Here is a 21,168-nt window from a genome sequence, read left to right as displayed (position 1 = left end):
GTGGACTGATGAGTAAAATTGTTCTTTTTGGGTCCAAGGGCCACAGACAGTTTGTGAGACGACCCCCAAACTCTGAATTCAAGCCACAGGTCACAGTGAAGACATTGAAGCATGGTGGTGCAAGCATCATGATATGGGCATGTTTCTCCTACTATGGTGTTGGGCCTATATATCGCATACCAGGTATCATGGATCAGTTTGAATATGTCAAAATACTTGAAGAGGTCATGTTGCCTTATGCTGAAGAGGACATGCCCTTGAAATGGGTGTTTCAACAAGACAATGACCCCAAGCACACTAGTAAACCAGCAAAATCTTGGTTCCAAACCAATAAAATTAATGCCTCGCAGATGTGAAGAAATCATGAAAAACTGTGGTTATACAACTAAATACTAGTTTAGTGATTCACAGGATTGCTAAAAAAGCAGTTTGAACATAATAGTTTTGAGTTTGTAGCGTCAACAGCAGATGCTACTATTATTGTGAACACCCCCTTTTCTACTTTTTTTTTTTTTACTAATAGCCCAATTTCATAGCCTTAAGAGTGTGCATATCATGAATGCTTGGTCTTGTTGGATTTGTGAGAATCTACTGGTACCTTGTTTCCCATGTAACAATAAGAAATATACTCAAAACCTGGATTAATCTTTTTAGTCACATAGCACTACTATTATTCTGAACACTATTGTGTGTATATATATATATATATATATATATATATATGTGTGTGTGTGTGTGTGTGTGTGTGTGTGCACAGTTGAAGTAGGGAGGGGTGTTATTTCAAAAAAATTTGAAATCTATAAAATTTTGCATGGAATATGGAAATATACACGGAATAAATCATAACAGTATAATTTTTGGGTCATTTGGTTCCAAAAACCCATATGGAAACCCATTTGAAAACTTCAAGTAACGCGTGTGTCGTATATATGTGCTGTTGACGTAGAAAACCACTCTGTTGCTTATAATTAGTTCATTGCGGCCATGTCATTCTTTACATGTGATGATTATACTCAACTGATGTTCCTGAAACTACATAGATTTTGTTTGTTACAATTGATTGTAACATATGTACTGAAATTAGGTTTTTTGTCAGTTACTCTTAAAAACACCAGATAGGTTTATTGTTACTATAGAAGTTGAATATAAACTTGGGGTCAAGTAAGTAAGTAAGTAAGTAAACTTTATTTATATAGCACTTTTCACAGACCAGGGTCACAAAGTGCTTCACATGATAAAATCAATAAATACAAAATAACACATACAAACATTTAAGAGGATCAAGCTAAAAAGCAATTTTAAAAAGGTGAGTCTTAAGTTGCTTTTTACAAGCATCGACAGTCTATCGAGCGAAGGGAGCAGGGAAGCTCATTCCAAAGGCGCGGCGCCACGGCTTTAAAAGATCTGTCCCCTCGAGTTTTAAAACAGGTACGGGCAACCATCAGCAGGTTCAGGTTGGAGGACCTCAGGCCCCGGGTGCATACATACGGTTGGATCAGGTCCTTGATGTATTCCGGAGCTTGCCTGTGCAGAGCTCTAAATGTAAGCACCAGGATTTTATAATTTATCCTAAACGAGACAGGGAACCAATGCAGGGACTTGAGTATTGGGCTAACATGGGCTCCCCTGTGGGTGCGGGTCAGAAGCCGTGCAGCGGAGTTTTGCACAACCTGCAAACGAGCCAGTTCTTTCTTATTAAGACACGTGAACAGGCTGTTACAGTAATCCAATCGCGAAGATATAAAAGCATGTACAATCATCTCTAACTCTTCAAAAGACACCATTTTTCAAAGTTTAGAGATATTCCGGATCTGGAAAAAACAATTCCTAACTAACTGTTTCGTATGATGTTCCAGAGACATCCCTTCATCCAAGATAATGCCAAGATTGCGCAGGCTGCCCTTAACTGAACTATTCAGTTCACCAAGGTGCAGCCTGATAGCAGGCATGGCACTCTCCGGAGCAACAATCAATGTTTCAGTCTTATCAGAGTTCAGCTGCAAGCTGTTTTCACTGAGCCATTCCTTAACTTTGGTGAGACAATTGGTTAAAGAATTGAGTTTCTGGGTCTCAGTTGTTTTAAAGGAGCAATACAGCTGCAGGTCATCAGCATAGAGATGATAGGATACGTCACAAAACTGCTGGATCAACTTGCCGAGAGGGATGATGTACAAAAGAAATAAAATAGGTCCCAGAACCGAGCCCTGGGGCACACCCCACAAAAGGTCAGCAGACTCAGACATCACATTATCAACAGACACACTAAAAGTTCTACCAACCAGGTAAGAGCTAAACCACTCTAATACAGGACCCGATATCCCCACCAAATCCTGTAGTCTCCTGATCAGGATGCCATGGTCAACTGTGTCAAATGCAGTTGACAGATCTAACAAAACCAGGACAGTGCATTTGCCAGTGTCAGCGGCCATCACAATGTCACTTGACACTTTCAACAGAGCGGTTTCAGTGGAGTGAAACTCACGGTACCCAGATTGAAAAGTGTCATAAATGTTGTTAGTTTGCAAAAAGAAAGTTAGTTGGGCACAGACCAATTTTTCCACGACTTTAGCCAGGAAAGGGGTTTTTGATATTGGCCTAAAGTGCTTCAGATCTGTAGGGTCCAGTCCAGCTTTCTTAAGCTGTGGCTCCACAACAGCATGCTTGAAAGAACTGGATAACACACCAGTCAACAGGGACATATTAAACATTTTGGCAACACATGGCCCAATAGAGTCAAATACATTCACGAAAAGTCTAAAAGGAAGAACATCTAGTGTACTAGAGGATGGTTTCATTTTGCTGATAATGGATAAAATGTCCTCTTGTGTAACAGGAGCAAATAATGCCCAGCATTGAGGGAGTGGTCCCATATGCTGGGGGCCTGGACAAGGTGGCACTGACTGTGGCAATCTGTCTTTTATAGCTCTGACCTTATCAATAAAGAAAGTCAGAAACTCATCACTAGTAGTTTTAGAGTGAACAGGAGTGACATAAGTAGCAGGTGCCACAATAGAGCTAATAGTTTCAAAGAGCGCTTGGGATTTCCTCTATTAGAGGAAGTCAGCTGATTGAAGTAGTTTGCCCTGGCCTCTTCTAACATCTTATTTAGGGAGGCTATTAGGTCTCTCAAATGCAGCCTGTGGACCTCCAGTTTTGTAGATTTCCACAAGCGTTCAATTTGATGACAAGATCTCCTTAGATTCATGATTGCATCGTTAATCCAGGGGCAGAACTTTTCACAAGATGCATTCTTAGATTTTAAGTGGTGCAACTTGATCCAAGATAGTTGCACAGTGACCGTTAAAGCTGTCCACAAGGCCATCAATTTCAGTGCATTCACTAAAAGAAGAGGATCAAACTTATCACAAAATGTGTGATAATCTGTGATAATCCTCCTCTCTACCTTGGAGAGCACAGGCCTTGGCTGAGACGGCACCCTCAAGTCAAAGAGAACACAGGAGTGGTTGCTCAACAGAACATCCTCTACGCACACATCAGCAACATGCAGACCCAATGTGAAGACCAGATCAAACAACATTTGGAGCCAAATTTCAAGGTGCAGCAGTTCCCAAGATATGACATTTTTGTCTATATTTTTGGCGATTTTTGAACCCGATATCTTCACTGGCTCCGTCCATATGAGTTTTTGGAACCAAATGACCCAAAATTTATCCAGCTATGGTTTATTCCGTGTATATTTCCATATTCCATGCAAACATTTATAGATTTCCAAATTTTTTGAAATAACACCCGTCCCTAGTTGAAGTTTGTTTGAAGATAGTACAGAAACAGCATTAGTGAAGGTTACAAATGATCTTCTTATGGCCTCAGACAGTGAACTCATCTCTGTGCTTGTTCTGTTAGACCTCAGTGCTGCTTTTGATACTGTTGACCATAAAATTTTATTACAGAGATTAGAGCATGCCATAGGTATTAAAGGCACTGCGCTGCGGTGGTTTGAATCATATTTATCTAATAGATTACAATTTGTTCATGTAAATGGGGAATCTTCTCCACAGACTAAGGTTAATTATGGAGTTCCACAAGGTTCTGTGCTAGGACCAATTTTATTCACTTTATACATGTTTCCCTTAGGCAGTATTATTAGACGGCATTGCTTAAATTTTCATTGTTACGCAGATGATACCTAGCTTTATCTATCCATGAAGCCAGAGGACACACACCAATTAGCTAAACTGCAGGATTGTCTTACAGACATAAAGACATGGATGACCTCTAATTTCCTGCTTTTAAACTCAGATAAAACTGAAGTTCTTAGAAACATGGTGTCTAACCAGATCCTTACTCTGGATGGCATTAGTAATGACCTCTAGTAATACTGTGAGAAATCTTGGAGTCATTTTTGATCAGGATATGTCATTCAATGCGCATATTAAACAAATATGTAGGACTGCTTTTTTGCATTTACGCAATATCTCTAAAATCAGAAAGGTCTTGTCTCAGAGTGATGCTGAAAAACTAATTCATGCATTTATTTCCTCTAGGCTGGACTATTGTAATTCATTATTATCAGGTTGTCCTAAAAGTTCCCTGAAAAGCCTTCAGTTAATTCAAAATGCTGCAGCTAGAGTACTAACGGGGACTAGAAGGAGAGAGCATATCTCACCCATATTGGCCTCTCTTCATTGGCTTCCTGTTAATTCTAGAATAGAATTTAAAATTCTTCTTCTTACTTATAAGGTTTTGAATAATCAGGTCCCATCTTATCTTAGGGACCTCATAGTACCATATCACCCCAATAGAGCGCTTCGCTCTCAGACTGCAGGCTTACTTGTAGTTCCTAGGGTTTGTAAGAGTAGAATGGGAGGCAGAGCCTTCAGCTTTCAGGCTCTTCTCCTGTGGAACCAGCTCCCAATTCAGATCAGGGAGACAGACACCCTCTCTACTTTTAAGATTAGGCTTAAAACTTTCCTTTTTGCTAAAGCTTATAGTTAGGGCTGGATCAGGTGACCCTGAACCATCCCTTAGTTATGCTGCTATAGACTTAGACTGCTGGGGGGTTCCCATGATGCACTGAGTGTTTCTTTCTCTTTTTGCTCTATATGCACCACTCTACATTTAATCATTAGTGATCGATCTCTGCTCCCCTCCACAGCATGTCTTTTTCCTGGTTCTCTCCCTCAGCCCCAACCAGTCCCAGCAGAAGACTGCCCCTCCCTGAGCCTGGTTCTGCTGGAGGTTTCTTCCTGTTAAAAGGGAGTTTTTCCTTCCCACTGTCGCCAAGTGCTTGCTCACAGGGGGTCGTTTTGACCATTGGGGTTTTTCCGTAATTATTGTATGGCCTTGCCTTACAATATAAAGCGCCTTGGGGCAACTGTTTGTTGTGATTTGGCGCTATATAAAAAAAATTGATTGAAATTGATTGATTGAGGATACTTTGCAGTGTCTTAACTGTTCCTTGGACCTTTAGCCAGAGGAATAAATCCCAGCCTGATCGGAAAATCACTAAGGGCCTTTGGACAAGGTCCTTAATCCCCTAGTTGCTCCCGGTGTGTAGTGAGCACCTTGTATGGCAGCACCCTGCCATTGGGGTGAATGTGAGGCATTATTGTAAAGCACTTTGAGCGTCTGATGCAGATGGAAAAGCGCTATATAAATGCAGTCCATTTACCATTCTGACATTCTCAGCCACCATTGGTGGTGTCTCCATTCTTGACACTTCTGTGTCATGTGAGACGCTTTCATGTTTTAAGATCAGTGGCATCTATGGCCAACTCATTATTCCAGCACACTGAGACTGTATGAGCAACGGAAAGAGGGAGAGGGAGGATTAGTGAGTGCCAGAGTCACACTCCAGGATCAAATGAGGAGCATCCATGAATACACTGAAAGGTGATTCCCCCCTCCCAAAGATCAGCTGCTACAAGAGTGCCTCAGACAGCTGAAGACAGATGGTGATCAGGATGAGAGGGTATCATGGAAGACCAAGCCCCTCCGTGGGATGTACCATCAACAGGTAGAGGAAGTGGCTGACATCAAGAAGACCTACCAGTGGTTAGAAAGGGCCGGCCTAAAGGACAACACAGAGGCAGGAGTCTACCACAGCCAACAGGACCCAAGTTGCTGACTGTGCAAATGTACCCCAGAGACAGTCCAGCACATAGCAGCAGGATGCAAGATGCAAGTGTACACCGAGGAGCACAAGCAAGTGTCAGGAATCATGTACATCTTCTAATCTGTGCCACACACACAGATTAGAAGTCCCCAAATCCCGACAGGAGACACCACCAAAGGTGTTTGAGAACGACAGGGCTGAGGTCCTGTGGGACTTCAAATTCCAGACGGACAAGCAGTTGCTGGCCAAAACTGCAGTTTTGGCCCAGCTTACAGCAACACCAGAAAGAGGGAGCACGAGAAAACTGAGAAGCTGGAGCAGATGTGGAAGGTAAAGTCCAAAGTGGTCCCAGTGGTAATAGCAACACTGGGGGCTGTACCCCCAAATTGGAAGAGTAGCTCCAATAGATTCCAGGAACATCAGAGGTCTCTGTCCAGAAGAGTGCAGTCCAAGGAACAGCAAAGATACTGTGCCAAGCCCTCAAATTCCCAGGCGTCTGGTAGAGGACCTGAGCTGCAGCAAAACCTCCTCCTCTGATCAACACTTTTCCTTCCTGAATGGATTTACAAAATAAAACAAAATAAAATCACTCTGGACTTGAGATCACTTAAAACTCAGTTTTCTTTTTCTGAACACAGAGAATTTAAAGTTCAAAAGAAATGACAACAAGAGGTAAATGTCACAATTATTTATTAAGCATACACATTAGAAATATAAAATTTGCTATTTTTGTTTTTAAAATTGATGAGACATCATTATATCTGTATTGAGACAGCCATTAAAAACTGGTATTTTATCTTCTACCAAAATCTGCTGAAACGTCTATGCGGTTATAACAAACTTGCCATGATGATGCTGTTCTAAAATCTGAGCCTTTATTCTTGGAGCATGTTAGAAAAGTGTAACTGACCCAAGATCAGGTTCATGTAAGTGACACCATGAATCAGGAAGCCCACTGGCCTCAGATCAGCTCCCTATTCTAAGACGCATTACTCAGAGGGCTCACATACAGACAGCACGATAACCTACAACAGATATGTCTTTACATATATATTTCTTACTGTATTCCCACAATGATAAAAATACAATACTCATTTTAATTCTAGTTTCCAGAAACAGAGAAAGAAGAAGTAGCAAAATAAACACACTAATGATCACCGTCACCGTTAAAAGAGAGAACTCATTCACAGTGAAAACCAAAGCGTGATAAAACTGATGACGTTTGACAATCAAGTTAGAGTTCAATTCAGTTTCTTCTCAGTCAAACCAGGATGTGGACAACCGGAATATTCTAAGAAAGAGAAAATAAATGACATCACGTTCAGTGCTGTTTATTAACAGCTAAATGAGAACTAATTTCCATTCTTTAACTGCAGTGTACCTGACTGACTCCAAAGTAAATTGATCCCTGAACCTGTTCATGAAAAATAAATGATTGTAATGTTTCTCTTTTTTCAGTATCTTTCGTTGTTTCTGGCACAGATGATGTGGTGAATACTTGTTTCGTGTTTATGGTCAATCAAAAAGAAAAATACTGAGCAAACCACTCCTGGCGCTCTTCTTCTGGGATGTCGAGGTCGGACTCCTTTGTTTCAGGAGGGCTTCGGGGTTTGAACACAAATCCGTGAACAGCAACAGCAAAGAAAAAAAAAAAGAAGACAAGTCAGGAAATAAACTTCAGGTTCATTCACAGCATTTTGCCTCAAATCTGGCTGGGATAAACCTTTAGTCTTTAAAATTACACAGAAGTCATGAAGCACTGGCAGGAATCCCCAAACTGTGCCGAATCCATGTCCAATGCAGATTAATGAAGCCACAATCCTAAATAAATTATAGTTTTGTTGGATATCCTGAAACAAATTGTGGTTTAATTTAGGCAACACACGCATGTCGAAAGGCCTTTATGAAAATGTCCAAATGGGGCAGTCACAAGGTATTATCAGGACCCAGTGTTTGTGTTTGAAAATGGTAACTACAGATGTGTAGAATTTTCCTTTACAACATCCAGAATTCTTGTTGGTTTTAGAGTGATGGCCTTGTGAGGCCTCACAAAGCATTTTGTGTTTTTTTCTGACTCCACTAGATGGCAGTGTCCATTTACAAGAGGTAAGCACTTCAGTTTCCTTTAAAGCCTGTTTTGTGACAACGCCATCTAGTGGACTCGGAAAACACAGCAAATGATTCATGAGGCCAGCGAAATGTCTTAAAAATAATGCACTGATGCAGCTGTAGTCAGATATTCACATTCACTCTTTGTGATCATTAATGTCACTGGACTTTCAGTCATTTCTTTGAAGTCTTCAGTTTTGGGGACACAGTGATGTATGGCATACCAAGAAATTGTGCACATGTAATTTATTTATTCTTTTTTTTTTTTTTTTTTTTTTTTATGAAACCAAGACAGGGGTAAAAACTGAAGGATTCACATCAAAACCCAGTCAGTCCATTTATTTTAATGAAGAAAAATGCAGTTTAAAATGGGAATTTAAAGGAAAACACAGAAAAATGCACAGATTCCCACAAATATAAAGAAAATTGCATGTTCAAATTCTTTAATATTTTTCACACGGATAGTTACCAAAGCAGCTAAGTGCATTATGGACTCATCAAAATAGTTGTGATTTTGGATTAATTCTGAACCCTTCTATATATATATATATATATATATATATATATATATATATAGTGTCAAAATATACATACACCCACTTCAATCATTGATTTGTTTTGCTGAAATATCCAAAATGTCTATGAATTTTCTGAGTCCTCAAAACTTCACTGACAGACATCAATGGACCAACACAACGTACAATGTTGAAGGTCCATGAGCTCAGCACAGGTCTGAGGACAGGATTATAGAGTCAAACACATCAACAATGTCTCTTAGAGCCATTTCAGATTCGTAAAAGAATTGAAAAAAAAAGACACCTGCCAGCTGACAGAGGAGGGCGGAGGTTATGTGACCATCTCGTCTTCTCTATTTGTGGATTCAACAAAAGAAAATAATGATGACCAGAGGGAAACCATCACCAACAATCATAATAAACACGCAGGCAGGCACATTTGCTGAAAATAAAAAAATACTTTAGAGTATCAGGGGTGTTGTCAGGAAAAAAGGATTGAACGGGGAGACGAGAAATAAAATGTTTAATAGAGTTGAATATGACAAACAAGATTACAACATCCAACTGCATGTCACACCACCTTTGGCGACAGATATGTGTGTGTGTGTGTGTGTACGCACGTGTGCATTATGGAACAGCAATGGGTTGCGTCCACACCGACAAAGTAAAGACTTAAACTTTAACACAGCCATCTCAGTTGTAAACAGCAGCAAAGCATGCAGCAGGACGGGAGAAAAATTATGTTTTCACATACACACACAGGCTTAGTTTTAAAAGACAACATGAATGAAGTTTTTGAATTTTTTGCAAGGTTATTAAAAATAAAAAACTAAGGAATCACATGTACACCATTATTCACACCCTTTTCTCAATACCTTGTTGATGCACCTTTGGCAGCAATTACAGCCTCAAGTCTTCTTGAATATGATGCCACGAGCTTGCTGCACCTATCTTTGGGAAGTTTTGCCCATTCCTCTTTGCAGCACCTCTCAAGCTCCATCAGGTTGGATGGGGAGCGTCGGTCCACAGCCATTTTTCAGATCTCTCCAGAGATGTTCAATCAGATTCAGGTCTGGGCTCTGGCTGGGCCACTCAAGGACATTCACAGAGTTGTCCTGAAGACACTCCTTTGATATCTTGGCTGTGTGTTTAGAGTCATTTTCCTGCTGAAAGATGAACCGTCGCCCCAGTCTGAGGTCAAGAGCGCTCTGGAGCAGGTTTTCATTCCAGGATGTCTCTGTACATCTTTCCCTCAATCCTGACTAGTCTCCCAGTTCCTGCTGCTGAAAAACATCCCCACAGCATGACACTGTCACCACCATGCTTCACTGTAGGGATGGTGCCTGGTTTCCTCCAAACATGACGCCTGGCATTCACACCAAAGAGTTCAATGTTTGTCTCGTCACACCAGAGAATTTTGTTTCTCATGATGTCATGTGACTTTTATTAAGGAGTGGCTACCATCTGGCTACTCTACCTGATTGGTGGATTGCTGCAGAGATGCTGTCCTTTTGGAAGGTTCTCCTCTCTCTACAGAGGAATGCTGGAGCTCTGACAGAATGACCATTGTGTTCTTGGTCACCTCCCTGACTAAGGCTCTGCTCCACTGATTGCTCAGTTTAGACGGGCGGCCAGCTCTAGGAAGAGACCTGGTGGAGCTGAACTTCTTCCATTTCGGGATGATGAAGGCCAATGTGCTCAATGAGACCTTCAAAGCAGCAGAAACATTTCTGTACCCTTCCACAGATTTGTGCCTCAAGACAATCCTGTCTTGGAGGTCTACAAACAATTCCTTTGACTTCATGCTTGGTTTGTGCTCTGACATGTTCTGTCAACTGTGGGACATGAGATATAGACAGGTGTGTGTCTTTCCAAATCATGTCCGATCAACTGAATTTACCCCAGGTGGACTCCTATTAAGCTGTAGAAACATCTCAAGAATGATCAGTGAAACAGGATGAACCTGAGCTTGACTTTGAGCTTCATGGCAAAGGCTGTGAATACTTACGTACACGTGATTTCACAGTTTTTTTTATTTTTAATACATTTGCTAAAATCTCCAAAAACCTATTTTCACATTGTCATTATGGGGTACTATGTGTAGAATTTTGAGGGGAAAAAAATGAATTTAATCCATTTTGGAATAAGGCTGTGACATACATGTGGAAAAAGTGCAACGCTGTGAATACTTTCCAGATGCGGTGTACTTTTAGTGAGATTAATATGTGCACATTTACCCCTGAAGGGACACTGACTGCCACATGCTATTACATTAATTAGTTGGTTAGCCTGTGATGGTGTTTGCATTCTAAATTGATAATGTGCAGCTTAATTTTGTTTTGGTCATAAGTGGTGACCTCAAAACACCTCAACACACAGCCTCAGTTGTTAGGAGTTCCCCTTTAACCTTTTAAAGCACATCCTCCCCACTCAGCACAGTTCCTTCAGGTCTTCCTTTCCCATCATCATGGTCCAGTTATTATTACTGGCACAACTGCTACATCACCGCCACCAACATCACCCCCCCCCCCCACACACACACACAAAATAAAACATGACGTGTGGTTTTGTTTGTTATTATTTGCAACTGCAAAGGGGTAAACAAGCCTTGGACAAGATGAAGAGTGGTAATTCCACAATATTGCAGCAGGTAGTAGATTTTCACCATAGTTAAGAAGGCAGCAAGATGGTCATAATCTGTCACACCTACAAAAAGTGAATAAATAAAACTGCAACACTGTGACGTGGGGCTATCTGATACACACTGGAAAGTCTGTTGGGCTCCAGACAACAGTTATAGCTGTCTTGAAACCCTACTGCTTTTTTCAGATTTACATTTTTACCTTCTTCCACCTCTAGTACCAAAATTATTCAAATGTATCCATCCATGATATATCCATGAAGGCTTTCTTTTTTTTTTAAGTATATTTTTTATTCAAGAAAGCACAAAGTAAGATGCATTTAAATACAATATCTTGAATTGGATTTGTTTTCTTTTTAACAAACAAAACCCACCCACCCACAACACCCATATACTGCTGTAAAGGAAAAAAAAACACATATACACACATATAAGCATAGATAGCAAAGTAAAATAAATGAACAATACAATAAATAATAAATAGATTAAATAAATAACTAAAGGGAAAAACAATAATAATGATAATAGTAATGCTAGTAAGAGTTGAATTGTCCATACAGTGATAAAGTTGAGGAAAAAAAAAATTTAATGACAGACAATGGGGGCATTACATATTCAAGTACATGTCAATAACTGGGCAAGATCAAATATATATCTCAGGGCTCCATAGGCTTATGGAAGGGTCTTGAGATTTTTATAGTACTCAATCAGAGGGTCCCACATCTTGTGAAATTGTCTTGTTGAGCCTCTAGTAAAGTATTTAATTTTCTCTAATTAAAAAAAAAACAATTCAGTGAGCCAGACAGACACTTTGGGTGGTTCAGGGGATTTCCAATGTAAAACTATATTTCTACGGGCTATCAAAGATGCAAAGGCAAAAGCGTTCATCTTGTCAATGGGTAGCATGTGCTCATCAACCAACACTCCCAAAGATGGCCATATCTGCAGACGGTTTGACTTTGGTGTTAAATGCATCATTTAGTGTTTTACAGATAGATGACCAAAATTCAGTTAACTTAGGGCAATTCCAAAACATATGGGTCATATTTCCTGGAGCAGAATTGCAGCGCTCACACCTGTCATCAATGTCTCATAAATTCTTGAGAGTTTAGATTTAGTGTAGTAAGTTCTATGAAAGACTTTCAACTGTATCAGGCTGAGCCGGGCACAAGATGATGTTCCATTAATTCTTTCCTGAGCACGTTCCCAGAAGTATCCAGGAATTTCAGAGCCAAGTTCTTCAGACCATGCAGTTCTAAGCCCATCTAATGACGTTTCCTGAAGAGAGGCAATTATATTTGAGATGTTTGCGATATACCTCCTGAAATGCATAGGGTTACGCAAAATCTTCTCAAGTCGTGAGTCTGCTGGAAAAGTAGGAAATGTTGGACTCTGGTTTTGAATAAAATGACGGACCTGAAAATATCTGAATAGGTCAGATTTTTGTAAGTGGAATTTGGCAGAGAGGTCAGTAAAATTGGCAAAAATGCCATCTATATAGAAGCAGTCACATGCATTCAAACCATTCCTCCTCCATAGAGTGAAGGTATGGTCTATTCTGGCAGCAGGAAAAAGGTGATTATTACAAATAGGGCTGTATATAGAAAAATCTTTTAGTTTGAAATGTTGTCTGAATTGTATCCATATCCTCAGAGTAGAAGATACCACAGAGCTAGAAGTGAATTTAGAGGGTGAAAGTGGTAAACCGGCAGTGACCAAAGCAGGAAGTGAGGTAGCGGTGCAGGAGTTTGCCTCAGTCTTACACCAATCTAGCTGTGGATTCTGGTACCAATATATGACTTTTTGAATATTAGATGCCCAGTAGTAGTTTCTCATATTAGGTAGTGCCAGGCCACCCTTGTCCCTAGGCCTTTCTAAAAACTCTCTGTGGAAAGAGGAGATTAATTTATTTAAAGACTGGAAAAAAGACTTAGACAAAAATATTGGGAGACATTGAAAGAGGTACAAAAAACGGGGTAAGACATTCATTTTTATACAACTAACTCTACCTGGAAGAGATAAAGACCAGACCATCTCTTAAAATCAGCTTCCAATTTAAGCAAGAGGGGTTTAAAGTTCTTTTCATAGAGATCAGAGAAAGCACGGGTGATGTGTAAGCCTAAATATTTAAATCCAGACTTTGATATATGGAAAGGGAATGCATTGTCTGGTAACTGAAGGGCCAAATTATTAATTGGAAAGCATTCACTCTTGGAGAAGTTTAATTTGTAACCAGAGAAAAGCCCAAAGTCATTAAGGATATTGACAATATTAGGAATACATGATAACGGAAATATACAGAAGTAAGTTGTCAGCATATAAAGAGATTTTATGTTCGGTTTCAAATCTGCGGACACCAAAGAGATTAGGGGTTGTCCTAAATTTAATTGATAAAGGTTCAATAGCTAATGCAAATAAAAGTGGGCTAAAGGGGCAGCCCTGGCATGTACCTCTTGAGAGAGAAAATAGTTGGAAGATATCTTGTTTGTAATTACTGATGCTTTAGGAGATGTATATAATAAACGTATCCAAGATATGAAGTTTGAGCAGAATTTCTCCAGTACAGTAAATAAGTAACTAAATTCCACTCTGTCAAATGCTTTTTCCGCGTCCAGGGAGACAACAACTTCAGGAGTCTCCCTGGACACAGGAGAGTAAATAACATTTAAAGGTTTACGGATATTTGTGAAGTACTGATGACCCTTTATGAAACCAGTTTGTTCAGTTGAGATGATATTGGTGGTAACATTCTCTAGTCTTGAAGCTAGCAGTTTGGCTAAAATTTTAACATCAACGTTAAGCAAGGATATAGGTCGATATGACCCACAATCATTTGGATCCTTGTCTGGCTTTAAAAGAAGTGAAATGGAAGCCTCTGTTAAAGTTTGTGGTAAATGGCTCTGATTGAAAGAATGATTAAACATTTCAAGTAGCAGGAGAGTGAGTTGAGGAGAGAACTTTTTATAAAACTCAACAGTATAGCCAACCGGCCCAGGTGACATGCCACTTTGCATTTTATGAATGGAGTCAACAATCTCCTGTAACTTTATGGTTTCTTCAAGGCTGTCTTTGGCCTCTGTATCTACTTGTGGGATATCAATGTTATCAAGTCATCATATTTGATTTATCTTGTGGGGAAGAAGTTGTGTATAGTTTGGAATAAAAATCTCTAAAGTGTTGTTTATCTCTATTGGGTCTACGGTCAAGGATTGTGATGTGTTACGTATCTGAGGTATTAAGCGAGACGCGGATTTACACTTAAGCTGGTAAACCAGAAGACGACCTGCTTTATCTCCATGTTCATACTAATGTCCTTTTAACCAAAGCTGGTGTTTTTCTGTTCTTTCTGTTGACAATAGGTCATATTGGGTTATCAGTGCAACCCTTTCTTTATATAACTCAGGTGTTGGGGTGGTAGAATATTGTTGGTCAATGTGTCTTATTGATTCCAGGAGTTCTTTTTCTTTTTGTTTTCTCTCCTTACTACGTGAAATAGAATAGAATAGAAGAAATAATCTTCCCTCTTATAACAACTTTGAGTGTTTCCCATAATGTAGATGGGGATATGGAGTCAGACCTGTTAAAGTATATGAACTCATCTATTGCTTTACCAATGAATTCACAGAAGTGACTGTCTGATAGTAGGGATGTGTCTAATCTCCAGACTCTTGGCTGTGTAACATTTTGAGAGAATGAAATATCCAGGGAAACTGGTGCATGATCAGATTCGACAATTGCAGTATATTCAGTTTTCTTTGTAAAACGGAGAAGTGTCTTTTCAATGAGGAAAATCAATCCGACTATATGTATGATGAACGTGTGAAAAGTAATCCTGTGAAAAGGAATTTTGTGAGGATTAAAGAACCTCCAAGGGTCAACACAGCCTGCTTTGTCAGGAAACTCACCAAGAGCAAGAGACATTTTAGAGCGTGCCAAAGTTCTAGGGCTGGAGCGGTCCAGAGCTGGGTCCATAACCGTGTTAAAGTCACCAGATAGAATAAGACTATGTCTGTTTAAGTTTGGGAAAAGAGAGGTGAGTTTATGTATAAAGCTAACATCATCCCAGTTTGGGGCATAAACACTTGCTAGTATTACTGGAGTGCTAAATAGCAGCCCAGATACTATCACAAATCGCCCTTGGGGGTCTGAGATGGTTTGGAATGGTAAACAATACAACAATATTTTTTTATGGATCAGGATGGCTGCCCCCCATGCCTTATTATTGAAGTTAGAATGGAAACTCTGTCCAATCCAGTTCTTCCTAAGCCTGATATGATCTGCTATTTTCAAATGTGTTTCTTGTAAAAATATTATTTCTGCGTTTAACCTCTTTAAATGAGAAAATATCTTTGCTCTCTTATTAGGCCCATTCATTCCTTTCACATTCCAGGTAATAAAACGTGTTGGCGTTACACCTATATCCGCCCTGACATTATTCATGTGACATATGACATGATTAGAAATGAAAAGCAGGTTGTGCACCCCAAAGCGTCTGTCAATAACAAACAAAAACATACTCTGTTCAGTAGGAAAAAACAATAACACTTTCATAGGAATAAGCACCCCTTTAACCCCAAACATAACATATCCTATGCCCACCCCCGGAACATGGGCAGACTGCAGGCTCTCTTCTAACTCCTGGACCTTCCGATACACCCTCTCCTTCTAAACTGTGAAGAGCCTATGACCATTTAGCAGTGATGGCTTGTATTAGTTGAAACCATTTCCATGTTAAAATTTAAATGAAATGCACGCAGTCAAATATGCTGCTGACAGCCCTTCAGTCACGTTCAACACGTTCAATGAATAAACAAAAGGGAGCAGGAAAAAGTCCGACCACCGTCAAACATTAGCAGAGCAACATCCAGCAGGTAGGCTATCAGTCAACCATTATCTAAAAAAACCCCAAAAAAAAAACAGGTAAAGGCACTTACCAAGGGAAAGTGGAAGAAAGAAAAAAAAAGAAAGGGAAATGATCCGTTAGATACCATAGTCCTCATAACAAAGTAGATTGACCAAAGTAGACGTTGGCGAAAGTTCGAATTCACAGACATGTCAAGACGTCCTCCAAGCAGTAAAGCGGCTTCCTTCCATCAAGCATGCATGAACTGTCTAGGTCATATCAATCTTCTTTGCCAACCACCTGTTGATCATAGTAAGCCTGTGCCTCCTCCGGTGTGTTGAAATCGTAGGTCTTTCCCTTGTGGAAGACTCGTAGGACAGCTGGATAACGCAAGCAGAATTTTATACCCTTCTTGTAAAATGCTTGTTTAATACCGTTAAACCCAGCGCGTTTCCTCGACAGGGCAGCACTGTAATCTGGATATATTCTCAGTGTAACGCCCTGGTAGGTGATAGTGTTCTGCCTTGCCCATTGCAGTAATCATTCCTTCTCCTGGTGCCTTTGAAAACACACCACAAAGGGACGTGGGGGGTGATCAGCGTCGTCGGGTTTCGTGCCCACTCTCTGCGCTCGCTCCAGCACTGGAGCAGAGTCAAACAGTGCATTGCCGCCGGTGATCTCCATAAACATGTTCGCCACGAAGTTAACAGTATTCTCAACACCCTCGCTGCCTTCTGGAACATTTATAATCCTCAAGTTATTGCGGCGTGACCTGTTTTCTAAATCTTCGATACGGTCCAAGAGTGCCGCATTTTGGGCTTTCAGAGCATCAACAGCAGATTCAGTTGCACATATCTTCTCAAAATTATCACCTGCAAGTGATTCTGCTGTAGTCAGCCGTTGTTGCACCGAGTCCACCGTTTCTGTCAAAGCATCCACTGAAGTTTGTAACGGCACAAGTGATTCTTGAATGAGGGTAGAGATGTCTTCTTTTAAACTTTCTCGCTGCTTGGCTAGCTCTTGCACCAGCTGAGTCATGGTTATTCCGTCGCTTTTGGATGGGTTAGCGTCAGAGGCCATGGTAGATAGCTTACTAGCAACGGTGTTTCGCGTGGTCATCAAAGAAGTTTGTTTTTGTTTAGAGGTAGCCATTAGCTGTTCAAGGTCGTATAACACTGTAGCATGCGTAAATTACACCAATCCTATGGTAAAGGTATTAAATTTGGTCACATAAGTTACAAGTTAAGTCGGAGATCTTCACATTCGCTGCCTACTCCTTCATGACCCAAACCGGAAGTCATCCAATGAAAACTTTCTTTGCTTATTGGGTGCGGTGGCAATGGTCTAATTCAGGTGGCCCAGACATCCCTTGCCCCAGCCAGATCCATTATCTTCTCGATATTCCAAGTATTCCTAGGACAGATGGACAACATAACATTCTTGGTCTACTTCAATATTCTCTTGCCGGCTGGACACCCTAATCAGATGCTCCAGCCACCTCAGCTTGCGCCCTTCTAAGTGAAGGTCCAGAACTTCCAGTTTGACAGCCTTCCAAATGCCAGAAATTGTCACTTTGTCCTTTTCCTTAGAAGGAAATCTAAATTTTGTCTTTCATATATGTGAGCGCAACCATTTGATAGCCATCCAAACTTGCGGACCAAATGATCAACTGGTAGATTCAGAGGTTCACCTGGTGGCTCAACACCCATCTTTATCACAACAGCCAGAAGCGCACAGAATCTAATCCACTGCTTTCCAGCACATGACAGGCTCAAATGTGCCACTTCTCATCCTGTTTCATATTCAGCTGCAAAACTTTCCAATGAGCACTGTAGGTCTTGTTTGGAATAACCCATCAGAACAACAACAAAAATGTTCAAAATGACCACAATGACATTCTGAGGTCATTATAATGGGCACTCTCCACCCTTCAGCTATGGCCTCATAATCAACCTTGATAATCACAGACAAAAACCTCAATGCAGCACGAGCAGAGTCCAACCCAGACTGAGAATGTGTCACAAGGTGGGTTTGTTACAAGAGATCTGAGAATCAATATTCCTGCAACACCCCCAAAAAGACACCCCAAGAAACCGGACTTGGCTGGGGAAGTAACGTGTGCCAGACTGCCATCCCATTGGGCATGTTGTAGACTCTCATTTGCTTCATGCCAGGGAATACGCCCCAGCACCAATGAGACCCTGGGCCAACACAAACCTTATTTCTTCTACAGTAAGGCCTGTATATCTTGGAATGTACAACCCCTGGCAAAAATTATGGAATCACCGGCCTCGGAGGATGTTCATTCAGTTGTTTAATTTTGTAGAAAAAAGCAGATCACAGACATGACACAAAACTAAAGTCATTTCAAATGGCAACTTTCTGGCTTTAAGAAACACTATAAGAAATCAAGAAAAAAAATTGTGGCAGTCAGTAACGGTTACTTTTTTAGACCAAGCAGAGGGAAAAAATATGGACTCACTCAATTCTGAGGAATAAATTATGGAATCACCCTGTAAATTTTCATCCCCAAAACTAACACCTGCATCAAATCAGATCTGCTCGTTAGTCTGCATCTAAAAAGGAGTGATCACACCTTGGAGAGCTGTTGCACCAAGTGGACTGACATGAATCATGGCTCCAACACGAGAGATGTCAATTGAAACAAAGGAGAGGATTATCAAACTCTTAAAAGAGGGTAAATCATCACGCAATGTTGCAAAAGATGTTGGTTGTTCACAGTCAGCTGTGTCTAAACTCTGGACCAAATACAAACAACATGGGAAGGTTGTTAAAGGCAAACATACCGGTAGACCAAGGAAGACATCAAAGCGTCAAGACAGAAAACTTAAAGCAATATGTCTCAAAAATCGAAAATGCACAACAAAACAAATGAGGAACGAATGGGAGGAAACTGGAGTCGACGTCTGTGACCGAACTGTAAGAAACCGCCTAAAGGAAATGGGATTTACATACAGAAAAGCTAAACAAAAGCCATCATTAACACATAAACAGAAAAAAACAAGGTTACAATGGAAAAGCAATTGTGGACTGTGGATGACTGGATGAAAGTCATATTCAGTGATGAATCTCAAATCTGCATTGGGCAAGGTGATGATGCTGGAACTTTTGTTTGGTGCTGTTCCAATGAGATTTATAAAGATGACTGCCTGAAGAGAACATGTAAATTTCCACAGTCATTGATGATATGGGGCTGCATGTCAGGTAAAGGCACTGGGGAGATGGCTGTCATTACATCATCAATAAATGCACAAGTTTACATTGATATTTTGGACACTTTTCTTATCCCATCAATTGAAAGGATGTTTGGGGATGATGAAATCATTTTTCAAGATGATAATGCATCTTGCCATAGAGCAAAAACTGTGAAAACATTCCTTGCAAAAAGACACACAGGGTCAATGTCATGGCCTGCAAATAGTCCAGATCTTAATCCAATTGAAAATCTTTGGTGGAAGTTGAAGAAAATGGTCCATGACAAGGCTCCAACCTGCAAAGCTGATCTGGCAACAGCAATCAGAGAAAGTTGGAGCCAGATTGATGAAGAGTACTGTTTGTCACTCATTAAGTCCATGCCTCAGAGACTGCAAGCTGTTATAAAAGCCAGAGGTGGTACAACAAAATACTAGTGATGTGTTGGAGCGTTCTTTTGTTTTTCATGATTCCATCATTTTTTCCTCAGAATTGAGTGATTCCATATTTTTTTCCCCTCTGCTTGGTCTAAAAAAGTAACCATTACTGACTGCCACAATTTTTTTTCCTGATTTCTTATAGTGTTTCTTAAAGCCAGAAAGTTGCCACTTGAAATGACTTTAGTTTTGTGTCATGTCTGTGATCTGCTTTTTTTCTACAAAATTAAACAACTGAATGAACATCCTCCGAGGCCGGTGATTCCATAATTTTTGCCAGGGGTTGTATATGTGACACATTTGGAAACCTTACATTTAATTCCTTATTTGTGAGCTGTATGTGTAGGCCATTATTTCCAATGTTTTCATAATTTTGCAAACTGCATAAGGCTGACCTTTGCTAATTGTCATAATTGTCAGAATTGTCATTAGAAACCGGTGAGTGTCATGATTGGATATAAAAGAAGCATCCCCAAAAGGCTCAACCATTCACAAGCAAAGATGGGGTAAGGATCACCACTTTGTGAACAACTGCATGAAAAAAATAGTCCAACAGTTTAAGAACAATGTTTCTCAACGTTCAATTAGAAGGAATTTAGGGATTCCATCATCTACAGTCCATAATATAATCAGAAGATTCAGAGAATCTGGAGAACTTTCTACACGTAAGCGACAAGGCCGAAAACCAACACTGAATGCCTGTGACCTTCGATCCCTCAGCAGCACTGCATTAAAAACCGACATCATTGTGTAAAGGATCTTACGGCGTGGGCTCAGGAACACTTCAGAAAACCATTGTCAGTTAACACAGTTAACTGACAAGTACATCTACAAGTGCAAGTTAAAACACCACCATGTAAAGCAAAAGCCATACATCAACAACATCCAGAAACGCCGCCGCCTTCTCTGGGCCCGAGCTCATTTGAAATGGACAGACGCAAAGTGGAAAAGTGTGCTGTGGTCTGATGAGTCCACATTTCAAATTGTTTTTACAAATCATGGACGTCGTGTCCTCCGGACAAAAGAGTAAAAAGACCATCCAGATTGCTACCAGCGCAAAGTTCAAAAGCCAGCATCTGTGATGGTATGGGGGTGTGTTAGTGCCCATGACATGGGCAACTTGCACATCTGTGATGGCACCATCAATGCTGAAAGGTACATCCAGGTTTTGGATCAACACATGCTGCCATCCAAGCAACGTCTTTTTCAGGGACGTCCCTGCTTATTTCAGCAAGACAATGTCAAGCCACATTCTGCACGTGTTACAACAGCGTGGCTTCATAGTAAAAGAGTGCAGGTACTACACTGGCCTGCCTGCAGTCCAGACCTGACGC

At 40.5% G+C, this 21,168-nt stretch overlaps 1 protein-coding gene across 2 annotated transcripts in view; it reads right to left on the bottom strand.

Annotated features, from left to right (window-relative positions):
* Positions 1-6,750: 6,750 nt before the first annotated feature.
* The window catches only part of fam184a (family with sequence similarity 184 member A), a 191,387-nt gene continuing 176,969 nt past the window's right edge, over positions 6,751-21,168 (bottom strand). For both annotated transcript variants that reach the window (XM_034161841.1, XM_034161842.1), the window contains one exon: positions 6,751-7,677. In XM_034161841.1, coding sequence (XP_034017732.1) covers positions 7,596-7,677 — 82 coding nt within the window. In that variant the 3' untranslated portion in view covers positions 6,751-7,595. The remainder of the gene's footprint in view (positions 7,678-21,168) is intronic.

This window comes from Thalassophryne amazonica, chromosome 21 (assembly GCF_902500255.1).
Source record: "Thalassophryne amazonica chromosome 21, fThaAma1.1, whole genome shotgun sequence".
Lineage (NCBI taxonomy): Eukaryota > Metazoa > Chordata > Actinopteri > Batrachoidiformes > Batrachoididae > Thalassophryne > Thalassophryne amazonica.
Note: the sequence above shows the minus strand (reverse complement) of the source record. Positions and strands in the feature narration are given on the sequence as shown.